Source organism: Coturnix japonica, chromosome 8 (assembly GCF_001577835.2).
Source record: "Coturnix japonica isolate 7356 chromosome 8, Coturnix japonica 2.1, whole genome shotgun sequence".
Taxonomy (NCBI): domain Eukaryota; kingdom Metazoa; phylum Chordata; class Aves; order Galliformes; family Phasianidae; genus Coturnix; species Coturnix japonica.
In genome coordinates, this window is record NC_029523.1 from 3,719,197 (window position 1) to 3,734,440 (window position 15,244).

Below are 15,244 nucleotides of genomic sequence, written 5' to 3' on the forward strand. Positions count from 1 at the left end.
GTCAGCCCGACGGCGTCACTTCCCCGAGCAGCCGCCGTGAGCTCGGGGCGCTGCTTGTGCAACGCAGCCGGACACTCAGCCCCGCTTACGGGCAGCACCAGGCGCCGCTCCAGCCGCCCGCCCACACAAAGTGTCCGCACGCTGCCGAGTGTCCAAGCGTCATTTATTGATCATCGGGACGGACCGAGCGCAACGGGAACAGCTCACACGGAACCTGATGGAGCGGGCGAGGGGGGAGGAGCTGAGGTGTGATGTGCTGTGCTGGCACCATACAGAGCGTGGGGATGGAGATGGGAATGAAGATCGGAGCTGGCCCGGCCTCAGGCAGTGACCCAAAGTTAATCTCCCTGTGTGTAATAAAGAGCCGGAAACGCAAAGAGCTTTCTATCTCAAACTGCTCACACACATACACACACACAGCAGCAGAAACCGGCTGCTGGATTTCATCTCACCCTCAGCTTTAAGAGCCAGGACAGGCCCCGCACACAGGGACACCAGGCACAGTTGTGCTGTCTCCAGACATTTCACCTTTCATCCTTCTCCCTGAAGCAGATTTCTCCCTTCCCCCAGTCACCATTCCCTCTCCAGACGCTCTGCAGGAGCTCCATCCTACGCTAGACCTCAGACAACAGCTGCAGCACCAGGGAAAGACCCACCACTGTAGTTCTGGAGAAAGACAGCTCACAGGAGGAAGCTCTACCTGCAGCACGGACCAAGGAACCCGCAAGCACCTGGGGGAAAACCTCAACACCTCACCCCTTCAAGTGGTACCGTGAGCCAAGGAGAGCCATAACCATCCACAGCAAAACAGTCACTGCAGATCAAACCATTGTGCACACTCAGGTACAATCTAGAGTTAAGGGACACGTGCTTTAGCCAAGCCACCTAGAGCTCAATAAGACACCAGAGTGAGTTTTAAAGCCTTTTTCTATCAAGCTGATGGTGAGAGATGATGCTAAAATGTTTCTGGTTCTGAGGAATTTCTACATCTCCCTGCTGGGAAAAGTCAGGGACTGGACCCGCTAACAGAGATCAGCATCTTCAACTCCAGCCAGCAGGAATAAAAGCAAAAAAAGACAAAAGCTTTGGGTTTTTTGTTCAACTCGGTGCTCAAGCCTGGTCTCACTGAGCATCCAGTGAGAAAATGTGGTGGCTGGAGTTTGCAACTTGCAGATGTATTTAGTTCCTGGCATGGCTCTCACCTTAACCAAAGATCCTAAGCCAAGGAGATAAGCTCAAAAGAAAGCAGAGCAGCTCACAGCATTGGAGAGATGCACAGGTCCCACTATCAGTGAGAGCCTTTCATGCTCCCATGGCTGGCACTTAGCTGGGCAGATCCCTCAGCCCTGCCTCTGCCAGCTGAGGCACACACAGCCAGCTCAGTGCTGCTAACACAGGGGCACTGATCATGGGAATTTCTGGGCCAATGTGCTCGTTCGTACCAATGGCCAAGCTGCCAGAGACAGCAAAAACTCAGAGCTGAGGTCAGTTACTACCTAGCAACATTCAGAGCTCTTGATACAAATTAAACACTGCTCTTCACATAGGAAAAAAAACCCCTAATCCAACCATCATCTGAATCCTCCCAGACAGTAAAGCTGCTTCACTACAAGGACAGTTGAATTAAAAGCAATGAATCACACACCCCATTACACAAAGCTGCTTTACAGCTACGTACACCAAAGTAGCATAATTCTGCGAACAGTCTGATCAGCAAATCACGCCTCAAAACTCACCGCGGGATTTTTATACCTGGAAAAATCTACCACCTCAAAGGCTACAGAAAATTCAAAGAGATTGGTCCTTTCTGGGTAAGTTTGGCAAGGGCTGTAGTAGCCAGGCCTCCAGGCCAGCACAGAGACTAGTGAAATGCTACAGACGTTGGTTCTTCCAACAAACTGCACACATGCACATGGGGAAAAAAATCAGGAGGACTATTGAAGGATTCCAGCAAGTCGGGCATCAGCAAGATGCAAGAAGTAAACTGCAAGGAAGTAAACTGCAAGTTAATTCAGGTATGATTAACTGTCAGAGACAGTTTGGGCAGCTGCCTTCAAGTATTCCAGCTGGAGGAAAGAATTCAGGAGGGTTTGTGATATAGGAGGGTTCTCCTCATCACTAACCTCGTAGCAGGGCTGCAGGCTGGAATATGCTACTCCCCTCTGTGCAGGGCTGCTCCGTGCTGGGAGCGAGCTGTCTGTCCCTGCACACAGATACAGGTCTACATGCCCCTGGGCTGTGGGAAGTAACCATCTGGCTGCTCCATGCTAACACGAGGATCTTCTGCCTGTGCATTAAAGCCACATGAGCAGGGAACACGCTCTGGGGGGGAGCCGTGATGCTGCTCACCCAGGTTCTTTCTCCAGAAGCCTGCGGCTGTTGTCCCTGATGCTGGGAAAGACATCAGTTCTGGCCAGTTAAGAGTGATTCCTGGCCAAGCCCTTTCCAAACAGGATCTCAGATTGCCTCAGGCCCTTTGTGCAACCTATGAAGGACCAAAAGTGTCAGTGCTTCTAATCTACGACAAGTCTGGTGGGTTAATGCAAAAACAAAATGCACAACACAGAAAAGCCAAGCGTGGAACCTAACAACAGACAAATAGGTTATTTCTTGTAAGACTCTCAGGCAGAAGTCCTGCAGACACACAAAGAATACTGCACACTCCTTTCCAAAAACATCACCTAAAGACACTTGCATATTACAGATGATTTGGCATCAGAGCTCAGAGCGTCAGTGCCAGCACAGCAGGGTGCAGGTTAGAAAGATGACTCCATGTGACAGTTTTCACATCACCTCGGGCTACAAAGTGCTTACAAGTTGTGTTGGGACTGAGGCTGGCACTGCTCTGATGACATTTAACCACACCCAGTCGGTCCCTGCCTATCCCACACACACAAGCAAGTTCAGCTCAGCCACACCTCGGCTCTCCGAGCCCAGCATGCCATTTGTGCCAGGTGAGACATGCGGCTCTTCTCGGGTCAGCAGTCAGTGACAGGCTAGCACTGCAGGCTCAGCAGGTACCATTTTCTTGCTTCCTTCCTTTTGCTCTAAGGGATGTGGAAACCCAAAGTCTTCCCAATACAGTCTTGAGAGGGTGAGGGTGGTGCTTCTGCTTGATTCATGATTCACCACAAACAGCAACTAAAGGCAGGGAGGTCTTCCTCCTCCCAACTAGAGAAGAACACAGGTATTATAGGAAAGCTCAATAAAGAAATCCTCTCTGCAGAGCAAAACCAGGCGCTAAGGACAAGACATTCAGTGGTCTCACTTCCATCATTTGAAAGTGCTTGCTGAGACCTGTTCTGCCTGCAGGGCTCCCACAGCCACCTTCCAGTCACCAGAGTGCCCACCAGAGCAGGCAAAGCCACACATCCAATGTAAACAAGCAAGCACTAAACACACACACAAGCACACACTTAAAGCCATCCAGGCCTCCTCTGCACATCACAAAGCAGCAGTAAAGGTTTCAAAGCCCATTTCAGTCCTTTGCATCTCTCCTTTACAGATGACTCAGAAGCAGGGCTAGGAAGCTCTTTTGTACATTCAACTGTAAAACACGTGAGGAAGAGGAGTGAGACAACTCTCCTGATTGTTGCTACGGCCTACAGCAAGTTTTGGTACAGATATCCTCTCTTATAGGCACTCAGTGGGTAAAACGTAGCCACAACAAACTTGCCATCAAAAATCTTTCCAGTCAGCATTTTTTGGGCAGCTTTGGAATCACCAGCATTTGCATATTCAACAAAGACCTGAAAAAGAGAGAGGAAAAGTAATGCTCAATTCTGTGGACCGTGTGTTTTGTAAGGTAGGAGAAATTATGGTAATGCTCTACATCTTCAACACTTCCTCTCCTACATGCTGGTCTCTCCTGTTCTCTCACATATCTCAGACCCCCTTCTAAAGCTGTTTCTGAGGTCCTCTCAGGTTAGGGAACTTTACATATCTGAGAAGGAATGCGTGCTGGCCTCCAAGACAACCAGCTATTTTTAGCACTGCTGTCAGTCAAGAGCTGAGAAAGCAGTCCCGCAGCACACAGAGCGACCATGAGAATGAATGCACAGCCTCTTCCCTCCATCCACTTACTTGGCCTTTACCAGGATTTTCCTTTGGAATAAGCAAGGAAACCACCGGTCCATATTTCTGACACTCCTCCCTTATGTCTTCCAGGATATCTGAGAAAGGAAAGAGCTGGTTGTCTTTCACTTTGCAAACTAGAGCGTGCAAAGAAAAAAGCAAAGGCTAAATGAACACATCCAGAACTTCCAGTCAGCACAGCCTTTTCCTCTCAATTTAAAATCAACAATCAAGGATTCCCACAACAGAAACTGATGCTGCTCAACAGTCACATATAAAAAGAGTGTCTGAACTGAGGCCCAAGTCACAGACGTGCAGGCAGGGAATCCCTGAAGACAGTACTTCTCTTTGCACGTGAAGCCTGGCTTTCCAGTAGCTAAATCGATCATGATTTGTGACTGCTTATTTCTGGTTATGGCACTTGGAGGAGGGGAACTAAAGTAGCTGCTACAAACAGCCTTTGTGTGAGCAGAACACAGCCTTTCAAATTCCTGTCCCCTGAGCTCTCTAGCTTGTGCCACTCACTGGGATTTGAAAGCAAGCAGAAAAGTGAATTCCACAAACATGCCCTGCTACTTATGAGGTATAGCTTTGATACAGTTTAAGAACTCAATTTATTTCAGTTCTCTGTGATGAGATCCTGGATATGTCAACCTGTAAACTATTGAGGATCCTGCCCCTGGGCTCCACAGAGTCCTGTGCACGTTCTGCAGAAGCTCAGAGCCACAAACACATTACAGGTACTGTAATGGTTAAGCATTTAACCAAATAGGAAAATAAAACCCACTCTTTTTTGAAATCTGGGATTCTTTAAGAATTCCCTTTAAGCTCTTCATTCTGCTTCAACCTTTCAGTCTTAGCCTATTTTTTGTTGGCACAGCTGACCCTCTTGGTATCAGAGCTCAGCTGAGAAGCTCGTTATTCTTGTGCCTATTAATTGCTCCTCTGGTTATCACCAAATCCAAACAGAACAGTCAAGATGACATTGCTATGTGGGAACTGCACAGCACACACCAACCTTCATATTCTTCTTCACTCTGCAGAGAAGCATCACTTAGAACATTCAGCAGCCTCAGCACAGGCGTGGGGAGCATCACCAAATCTTCAATATGAGGAGCTGTTCGACACCCACAAAGTTAGAGAAAACAAAAGAAATCAAAGGAGCACAAAAAACGCAAAGTTGACTCAATATGCACTCCTATCATACACAACAACTTCCTGCTCTTTGCAGTGTAGTTTTGCTTCACTCTATTATTACCTACGTTCACACAGATAATGTATTTTCCCCATTTCCAACATATCTTTGCCTGTGCACTGATAGATTCTTCCCAAAGGATTCAGTATAGTTTGCAATTCCACTGAGGCCAGCACTTGAAACTGCTTTTAAAATTACAAAGCTAACAGCAATTAAGACTAGAATTGTGCCTGCTTAGCTCAGACGTAGAGCCTGATGAGACCTCAAGGGCTATGACAGTTGAGCAAACTACCCCTCCCTTATATACAGCAATGAGAGAAGATGAAAGAACTATTCTGCAACCTGCTCTTCCTCTTGCTGATACCACACAAGCTAGAAACAAGCCAGATGGCTTCTGTAACTTCAGTCCTTAAGCTATACTAAGGCACAAGCCTCAGCTGATTCTACATTATATTCAAGTTCTTCTTAACGCCACCAAAATCCAAATGCAGCATGTTGTCTTGAAGACCTGCACGCGATCTTGCAGCAGAAAAAGTGAAAATGTTTAATTACATAAAGCAATGCTAAGAAGTTCGGGCCACATAATGAAGGTAAGATCCTGTGAACAACTTTACAGGAACAGAAATAAAGAGAAGGTAGGCAAACAAACCCCTACAGCTCAGAGCCACCTGACAAATGCATTGCTTGCAACACCCTTCTGTCCTAGGGCGTACTTTCTGCCTAGCACCAATGCTCCTGTTCAGTCACAGATGATACCAACCACACTGACAACACAGCAGGCTGCAGCCTACGAGCAGCTCAGTAAAGAAGCTGAGGGACTGGAAAGTCAAGACTTGGCTGTAAATGACAAGGAAAGCCATTCTCAGCTGTCTTTGCTCTAAACAGAACAGCTGTGTCCAATGGTAAGGTAATGGTAGATCATATTCAGCCTTCATAGGAGAGCAGCTGTAAATGCTTCTTTGTGCAGACAGGCTTACGTATAACCTGGGCAAAGAAGCAACTAAGAAAAATCAAAGCTGTTGTATAAACTTGTAGCACTAACCACAGAAGCACCTTCCTAGTACAAACAGGTACAGTTTAAGGTCTGTGTGTTCAAAATGAGACCAGAAAGCACTGCCAATATACTATTCCCTCTGCTCTAGAGCAAGTCTGGCAGAAAGGTTCAACTCCTTTTATGGGAGGTGGCTTTGATTACAACAGTCACAGTTTCTGAAATGCAAGAGAAGTTTTAAAACAGGAATGAGTTTGTTACTTTTGCTCAATATGCTGAGATCTCAACATCTAAATGCAACCTCAAAGATGCAACATTTAACAGCTTTCACTGCAAGCTATACCAAGCAGCTTAGGGAAAAATAGGGCTCAGATTCAAGGGAAAATACTAGCCCATCAAGAAGCTGGATGCATCGATTTATGCTGCAGAAAAGCTGGATACGGAGCTCTTCACCAGTGCTCCTGAGAGCAGGCAAGCTCTAAACAATGCTACCGTATTGCTTTCCGAACAAGAAATGCAGAGGGGTGTGAGCAGGACTGTCCCAGCTCATCTTTTGCTGACAGCCTGCAACCCACACAGGGAGGGTCCTGGGGATAAACCACCTTTTTTCTCAATTGAAGAGAAAACTCCAGATCAAAGCAAGGTAGCATCTGTCTGACCTGCCACATGGACACCGCAAGAGGCAGGCCCTGACTTGCTCCCTGCTTTCCAGGCCCAAGATGGGTTCCAGGCCCATGAGAACACACTGGGACTGCTCAGCCTGCAAAGAGGAGGCAGTAGCAGATGCAAGCACCAGATATTGCTCATATTTCTGGCTTCTGAATTAGAGATCTGTTAGCACAGTAAAATCCATCCTCCTACCATAAATAGCATCATACTCTTCAAAAGCATCTTAATGGTCAAAATACCAGTTAAGTACCTTCGTTATTTCTGTCCCCTTGGTTGAATAAGGCTGTCACAGTGCACTCTCAGACAGTTCAATCTGAGCAGAATTTACTGGGAAGGAAAAATCACAGCCCACACATCCACTCGGACAGAGCAGCGCTGAGAGCAAGGATAGCACTCTGACCTGCCTGCAGCAGTACCAGAGGTCTGACAAGTGCCACAAAAATATGGAAGCAGCAATGAGGACAAGACAGGAAACAAATGCACATCCATGTGATGAAAGACAACGTGCACAACTTACCAAAGGGAATGCTGAAGAATGGGCTGCATAAAGCCTTTTCAGCAGAGGCTCGCTTGCCTTGGTCACAATGAAGCATGCTGGAAGAGAAAAGACATCCTTATGCTCTTGCATACAACATCCGTTCATCGACAAATTCAAGTTGTGCTGGAAAGCAGTACTAAGGAGTATCCTATCTTTAGGGCACTTATGGTACAAGGAGAACAGTCAAGAGTACATCTTCCAATTCACAGCTTAATCACAGCAGAAGGATCCCTTGAGAGCATCTGCAGAGCATAATACAAGAGGTGTTGCTCTGAGATGCCTCTGAACACCAAGTTAAGGAAGTTACTCACTTACAGGTTTACAATGAACATTATATGTTCCAGCTCCACCTCTCCAGGCCATTCCACCCTTGTCTCAGACACATATCTAGAGTCACACAAAAGCAACTGCATTCCAAGCAGCTCCCACATTTTGTCACAAAAGGGATTCAAAGCAGCTAATAACACAGGGCTTGCCTGAGAGCATCCCCAGCTGAACTTTAAAAGTGACTCTCTGCCAAGTTGTGGCCTCATGCACTCTGCAGCTTCAAAGAAGTGTCACAAGTCAGAGACCTCTTCTGCAGACCTCTCAGCACAGAGCTGCACAAGTACATTTGAATACTGTCTGCCCCCTCTTTTGTTTCTGACAACACTCCCTTAAGGCAGCAAAGTTTTCACTGTACTGTTATTTTTCCAGTTTTCTCCGAGTACAGACTCATTAGTGTGAAGTACTGACACAGCTAATGCTTGAGCTTGTTACTAGCACAGTGACAAGGGTATTGTGGGTGTAGGTTCTAAGTTGCCAAGAGCAAGGCACAAGACTTCACAGGGCACATCTTTAAGCAACATTTCATAAAGGCAGTAAAGGTACCTTTTAATAAGGTCTCTGAGGTGATAAGCTGGAATGGCTGAATTAACCACCCCTTCACTGGCAAAAATGCGATCGATGATGGCAGAACTGTTTGTCTGAAAAGAAAAAGCAGCAGTAATTAGAGGTGAAAGGAAATAATAGTGCCAAGCTTGAAATAACCTAGGTGCTGGGAGAAGTGGGTTAGGCATCATGTTCTGAACTGGACGCAGAGGGCTCTGGCACTCTGGTGTTACACGAGATATCCTTGATGCTGCAGGCTCACCTCAGATTGAGTAATTTGCCTATGTGAAAGCTGGAAAGCCTCATGTGCACACAAGTTTGCTCTTACTGAGAACCTTATGATGTTGAAAGGATACTGTTACTGGAAAGGGAAGCAGGAAACAAAGTTATTTCACAGAAAGGAGAGGACAGAATCAGGCACAAGGTTCAAAGTCCAGAGCCTTCCTCTTGTTTTCTCAGGATAAAGATGTAGGGGAAAAAAATCCCAAATTAGAGTTAACACAGAAACACAGGGGCTGGAAGGGACCTCTGGAGATTGCTAGTCCAGCCCTCCTACACAAGTGGGTTCCCTACAGCAGGTTGCACAAGAAAGGGTCCAGAGTTGGATTTTATGGTTCAAAACAGCAAATAACAGTTGAGCAGCAAGGTGCTGCTGAACTAGTCACCACCAAGCTATTTCATTCTTCCATCTGTGCAATACTACAGCCAGAAAACTTCACCTCACAACTCTTGGGGGGGAGACAGGCTCCAGACACAGAATCCTGGAGCTGTGCAATTTGAGTAGCCTAAACGCAGACAGTGTTCAGACACAGTCCTACAGGGACTGCACGTCTTTAAGGCTTTGAAACCTTAATTCCCAGGACAATAGGATTATAGAAACATCAAGGTAATGCTCTCTAGTTGCCAGGTGCTACCTTACAAATCCAAGGGACAAATAAAACAGCGGGAGAACTTGTTCGGTGTAAGCCAACAGCAGTTCTTGCTCACCTTCCATTCCTGAGATTGGACTGTATGTTTCAGTTTCATTCCTGAGAACATTTCCAGTAAAACGATTCCCAGACTCCACAGATCCACAGCAGAGGTACACTCCGTCTCACTCTGGAGCCCTGCCTGTGCCAGGCAGTTCTGCAGTTCTGCCTCTGGAGCCCGATACCCGTCTGTTTGAATATATTTCACGTCCTACACAAGACCAAGCAAACACAGGAAGTTAATTTCACAGATGCAGGTTCTCTGTTCTACTCTCAAATCATTTTACAGAGCTCCTTCCATATGGGTCACCAAAATACTGTTTGCTAAATGTACTAAAAGCACAGTACAGTCAGTGCTACGTGGTCAGAAGGCAGCTCAACTTGCTGCACTGCTGTGTTGATGGGGGGAAAAGAAAAACACAACAAAAACAATAAGACTATCTGGAAGAGAAAACACCCCTCGGCAAAACAGCACTAACACCTGAGCTCTCTGAATGACAGCACTGCTGGGAGAAAGAACCTGGATGTCACAGTGCATGCATAGAAGACACTGGAAGTTTCAGAATAAGGGTGGATGGAACACACAAAATGTGCTTCATGTACCAGAGCACAAACAGCTCAGTCTGAACAGTGAGGATCTGTAACAGCTCCTGTTATTTAAGCACTGATGAGCTCCAGAACAAAATACTAAAAGAACGATGCAGGCATTTAACACCCAAACAAGGAAATTATCAAAGCTACTTCCCACACACCTCTTCCTTCTCTCCCCTTGCAGTCAGAAGCGCTGCAGCAATCAATAGCTGCTCAGCTGCTGTGGCTGGCAGAAGAAAATGCCCACACACTGCCTAGTTAAAACAAGACAATGATGGAATCACATGAGGGCTGACTGGGGGGCAGCTCTGAAAGCTTCCCATCCAACCTCCTGCCCACAGCCCACACTGGACTAGACAAAGCCATGGCTGTCCGATTGAGTCCTCTGTCCAATATCTGTTCAATAATACACTGATGTAACTCAAGGAACAACAGAAGAATATATGAGACTACTTCCTGGACAAGGCACAGGTAACAGGAATATATTAATACCACAGGTAACCTAGGGAATATATTAATACCACAGGTAACCTAGGGAATATATTAATACCAAAAAGACCTGTTTCTCCAATTGAAAATAAAGCCCACAAAAGACATTTCTAAGCAACAGAGCTCAGCAGCATTTCATGAACCTAAAAAGAAACAGTAGATAAACTGCATGGTTGGGTACCCCTCTCTGATCACCAAAGAACAGAACCCTCTGGTGTGGTGAAAGCAGCAGTTCAGCAGCCCCCACTAAAACAATATTTCAAGATGCAGAGAACACAGTGGTCACTGCCACTGGCCAAAACAGAGAGCTGGAATTTCAATCCTACCATCTGAAGTACATTGAGAGATTTACATGGTTGAGACCTTGCTCTGTGTAAAGCCATTCCCTGTTAAACAGTAACTGTAGAGAAGTTATATAAGGAGTAGAGCTGTCAGAAACATGAAGAACGTGGTCTCGACTAAGATAAGGAATTCATGCTGCTGAGCAGGGGTAGAGAATAGAGGCTGACACTCAGTACACACTCAGAACAGGGTCAGATGGCTCACTCGAACAGCCGGCATAATTACAAGAACCAGAGAATGAAATTCAGCCCAAAAGAGAGCAGATGGGAAGGAATGGTAGAAGCAAATAAAACATGGTCAACTATTAGGAGACAACTCACTGGGCATGCAGCAAAACACAGACCCGAAGGGGACACAGGACACCAGAAGAGTGGTTTGTGCTGATAGTGACAGATTAGCAGCATGAAATGGTGTTCAGCCAAGAACGTGGGAAAACCAAACACAACAAGGAGGAGCTGCTAAGCACACACATTCAAATCAGCTGAACCAAAGAATTCAGACAGCTCGCCCACGCAGTTCTCAGATATTCACAGATCAGTGAGCCTAACTGTCAATACTGGGTAGAACAGGTCAAAGAAATACATGAATGTATAATCACTTTGAAAGCAAGGAAAGGGACAAGGCAGGATGCACATAAAGAGGGCTCATTTGCTAAGAGGCATCTGATCAAAAACATTCCTAATACCCCTCAGAGGTGGTTACCAGGAGAGGGAGAGATGAAGGGCTGTTCCAACAGGCCAACTGCAGAAAGACAAGCAGCCTGTGCTTTCAATGGAGGCCACAGGGGCAAGGAAACCACCATCACCAAAGCAAACAAGTGACAGTGAAGGAAGGAAAGCAGGCACAGACCTGACCATGTTGGGAAAGAGCAGATACCACACCTAGCCACAGCCAGGGCTTTGGTCAGTGCAGTGACATGGGAAAGAAGCAGCCAGGGTAACAGAAAGGGAAGCTGCTGAAGATAAGATGAAAGTAAAGACAAGAGCAAGGACGCTGCTAGGGATGATGCAACTGGCTGACAGCAAAGCCCGGATTACTACTACATGTGATATGATGATAAAAGGGGATCCGACAGAGCTGGCTGCTCCCACCAGTCTGACCACATAAAAACCAGCAAACTTTCCAGGAAGTTGTATCATTAACTCTGGAATCCAGGACTGCGCGTAGCACAAAGGCTGACACTGACACTAATCAGAGACATGCACAGGGAATGGGATCATGGCTTGTTTCCTGGCCCAGCCAACATTTCAGCCTTCCAGGAAACCCTCAGCACCATCCCATTCTGACCATGCCACCTCCCCTCCTACACCCAGCAGCTAAAAGCAGCACAGATCCGCACAGCTCAAGACTGAGCGCAAAGTACTTTTGAGAGCAGAGCATTCCAAACCTGATTCCCCTCTTTGAAGCTAAGTCCAAAGTCAATGAGCTTAAAGCACTCCTCCTCTGCGCTCCACAGGATGTTGCGTGGCTTGAGGTCTGCGTGCACGTAGCCTTTGTGGTGCAGGAAGGCCAGGGCTTCCAGGACATCGCGGGCGCAGTGCTGGATCATCCACATGGAACAGCCCTGGTTGCTGGAGTGCAGCAGCAACTCGGACACGCTGATATCCAGCAGCTCCAGCAGCAGGCAGCGGGACGGGCCGTTGGCCGAGTAGTGGTTGGTGAACACGCCATACAGAGTCACTGCAGAGAGATGGGTTGGAAACCTCGGTCAGGAGCGACTACACCGTGATGGTGCTCCTCCATATCGTTACCCACTGAGCACAGAGAGTGGAGCTCAGGAGCAGCCCACCCACAGCTCCCCATTGGGACCAGCGCTGCCGGTGAGGGTGAAACATGCTGCCCCGGCGGCCTATAGTGCAGGATTAGCTGCCTATAGTGCAGGATAGCTGCCTTATAGCAGGATAGCTGCCTATAGTGCAGGATAGCTGCCTATAGTGCAGGATAGCTGCCTATAGTGCAGGATAGCTGCCTATAGTGCAGGATAGCTGCCTATAGTGCAGGATAACTGCCTAAGTGCAGGATACCTGCTATCTCTCTGGCACGATACTGTTAGTGCAGGATAAGCTGCCTATAGTGCAGGATAGCTGCCTAGTAGTGCAGGATAGCAGCCTATAGCAGATAGCTGCCTATAGTGCAGGATAGCTGACCTATAGTGCAGGATGAGCGGGAAATGAGGGATAGCTGCCTATAGTGCAGGATAGCTGCCTATAGTGCAGGATAGCTGCCTTATTAGTGCAGGATAGCTGCCATAGTGCAGGATAGCTGCCTATAGTGCAGGATAGGCTGGCCGTATAGTGCAGGATAGCTGCCATATAGTGCAAGGCATAGCTGCCTATCCCGTGCGTGGATAGCGCTGCCTATTTAGTGCAGAGATAGTGCCTGCAGGGGAGCCAGGCCGCCGTCCGCGGGATCCCACCCCAGGCTGCCCACCCCGCAGTCAGCCCCCGAGCCCCGGTAACCCCGCAGGTCCATAGGGGTGAGTGTGGAGCCGTTACCGATGTTGCGGTGCCCGCGGAGCTGCTCGAGCGCGGCGCGCTCCTTTCGGAAGCCGTACTCTGCGCAGTCTGCTGCAGGCGGCCGGGAAACGGGGCGGCGAGCGGGGCCGGGCCGGGCCGGGGGCGGCACGAACTCCTTAACGGCGCCGGGAGGGGCCCGCGGGTCCCCGCAGCAGCGCACCCGGTACACGGAGGCCGAGGAGCCGCTGCCCAGCGGAGCCTGCACCTCCCACAGCCGGCCCAGCGCCTCCAGCAGCAGCGGCGGCGCCGCGCCCCACACGCAGCCCGACATGGCGCCGCCCGCTCACATCGCCCCGCCGCTCCCGCCGCCCCGCAGCGCCGACACCCGCCCCGCACCACAACCCGCAACACGGCACAGCCGCCCCGCGGCCGCCATGACACCGGAAGCGGGGCGGGAAGACACGTGGCCCCGCCTCCAGGCCCCACCCCGGTCATACGGGCTGAGCGGGTGGGTGGGTTGTAAGGAGCTTTATTGTGCAATACGAGGGTTTGAACCCAAACTACACACACACACCCAACATAAATACAGGGTGACACCGCCACCGGTGGCCCCAGGGCCGGGGCTGGGAGGCAGGTGTGTGGCTGTAACCCCTCCAGAACCGTCACCGTCGCCCACTCGAAGCCGCCGCTTTGCTGCGGGAAGCTCCGGCCCACAAGTGCTGCCCATGGCCACCCCCGTGCGGATAAACCCGGCTGTGCTTCATACACAGCCCGAGGGGCACCTGGGGGATGCGAGAGTCTGCGGGCACAGGGATGTGTGCAGGGAGCTGCTGCTCCTACGGCCGCCCAAGAGCTGCCGAGTCAGGTTATGTGACAAGTCAGTGCTCCGGGGTGCCTGGAGAGAAGGGATGAATTGGGGGGTGTGGGATCCCTGCAGCACAGCCCGTCTCAGGGATCCCTCCTGCTGACTTGGGGCTCTCCCCGAAATAACGACCCCAAGAACAGCATGTGGCAGAGAGAGGTGTGTGGGAGAGCCAGCCCCCTCAGTGCCCTCTGCTACTCGAAGGACAGCAGGTCAGGATGGGGACCCTCTGCCTCCCGGCTGGGAGTACACGGCTCTGCATGCCCTGCGCTCCCTGCCGGCTCCTGCTCCAGCCCTGCTTCCCGGAGGGGCTTCTCCGTGCGAGGTGGCGTTTCCAGGCCACCCTTATGGATGAGGTCGGGCACCGGGAGGTCACCATTCGGCCCAGGGATGCTGGTTGCACTGGGCACCCCGGGGCACCCCGCAGGGGAGAGGTCCCTTGTCCCTGGCCACTCCTCTGCGCGGTCGGCGTGTGCTGTAGGTGGCTCATGGGGCTCCTCTGTGCTGCCGCTCTCTGGCTGAGGTGCAATGAGCATGTCCTGCGGGGTCTTCAGAGCACGCGGGGTCCGCTTCCTGGTGATGGGAGGTGGGGGGTCTAGCCGGGGGAAGGCGTCCAGCCCCATGCTCCTGCAAGCAGAGAGAGGTGGTGATGCTTTCCAACCCAAAGGACTCTACCACGGGGTGTGCGATGCGGGGACACTCACCCATCCTCGCACACTGGCTGTCCTATGCCCAGTGCAGCGCCTGCGCTGGTGTTCACCTCCATCACCCCCACATCATGGGGGCTGGACGGCTCCTTGCGGCGCAGGAGGTCGTTCATCTTGGCCCCTACAGCCTTGCCCAGGTTGCGAAGGTGCTGGCTGCCAGCAGGGCGGGAGGGCTGTGGCAGGGCACCAGCAGGAATGTGCTGCAGGAGTGGGGTGGGTGCCGTGGCAGCGCTGGTGTTCTCAAACATGCTCTGGTCCACTGGAAAGGAAAGGGAGTGGAAAGTGGATATGAGGTGGGATGCAGGGGCTGAGCATCCCGGGGCTGCCTGCCAGCAGCATGGTGGGGACACCTATTGGGGACAGAAAGCCCATTAATGAGGCCCCACAGTTGTGTTGTGCATGCCATGAGGACATGGTAGGGGAACAACAATCTCAGGGTGCCACACTGCTGCCACCGGCACACTGAGAACATCTCTTACCTGGCACCAAGCA

At 50.0% G+C, this 15,244-nt stretch overlaps 2 protein-coding genes across 9 annotated transcripts in view; both read right to left on the bottom strand.

The window, feature by feature from the left end:
* Positions 1–146: 146 nt before the first annotated feature.
* On the bottom strand, positions 147–13,569 carry UHMK1 (U2AF homology motif kinase 1). Its single transcript, XM_015869449.2, has 8 exons — positions 13,223–13,569; positions 12,115–12,407; positions 9,325–9,516; positions 8,338–8,432; positions 7,447–7,523; positions 5,093–5,191; positions 4,084–4,172; positions 147–3,749 (listed from the first exon to the last, which is right to left on the bottom strand). Exons 1-8 carry the CDS (start codon positions 13,512–13,514, stop codon positions 3,603–3,605), a joined length of 1,284 nt encoding a protein of 427 aa, XP_015724935.1. The 5' UTR covers positions 13,515–13,569; the 3' UTR covers positions 147–3,602.
* A 127-nt stretch (positions 13,570–13,696) lies between these two features.
* The window catches only part of NOS1AP (nitric oxide synthase 1 adaptor protein), a 30,417-nt gene continuing 28,869 nt past the window's right edge, over positions 13,697–15,244 (bottom strand). For all 8 annotated transcript variants that reach the window (XM_032446346.1, XM_032446345.1, XM_032446344.1 and 5 more), the window contains 2 exons: positions 14,750–15,011; positions 13,697–14,672 (listed from right to left, as the gene is read on the bottom strand). In XM_032446346.1, the coding sequence (XP_032302237.1) occupies positions 14,240–14,672; positions 14,750–15,011 (695 nt within the window). In that variant the 3' untranslated portion in view covers positions 13,697–14,239. The remainder of the gene's footprint in view (positions 14,673–14,749; positions 15,012–15,244) is intronic.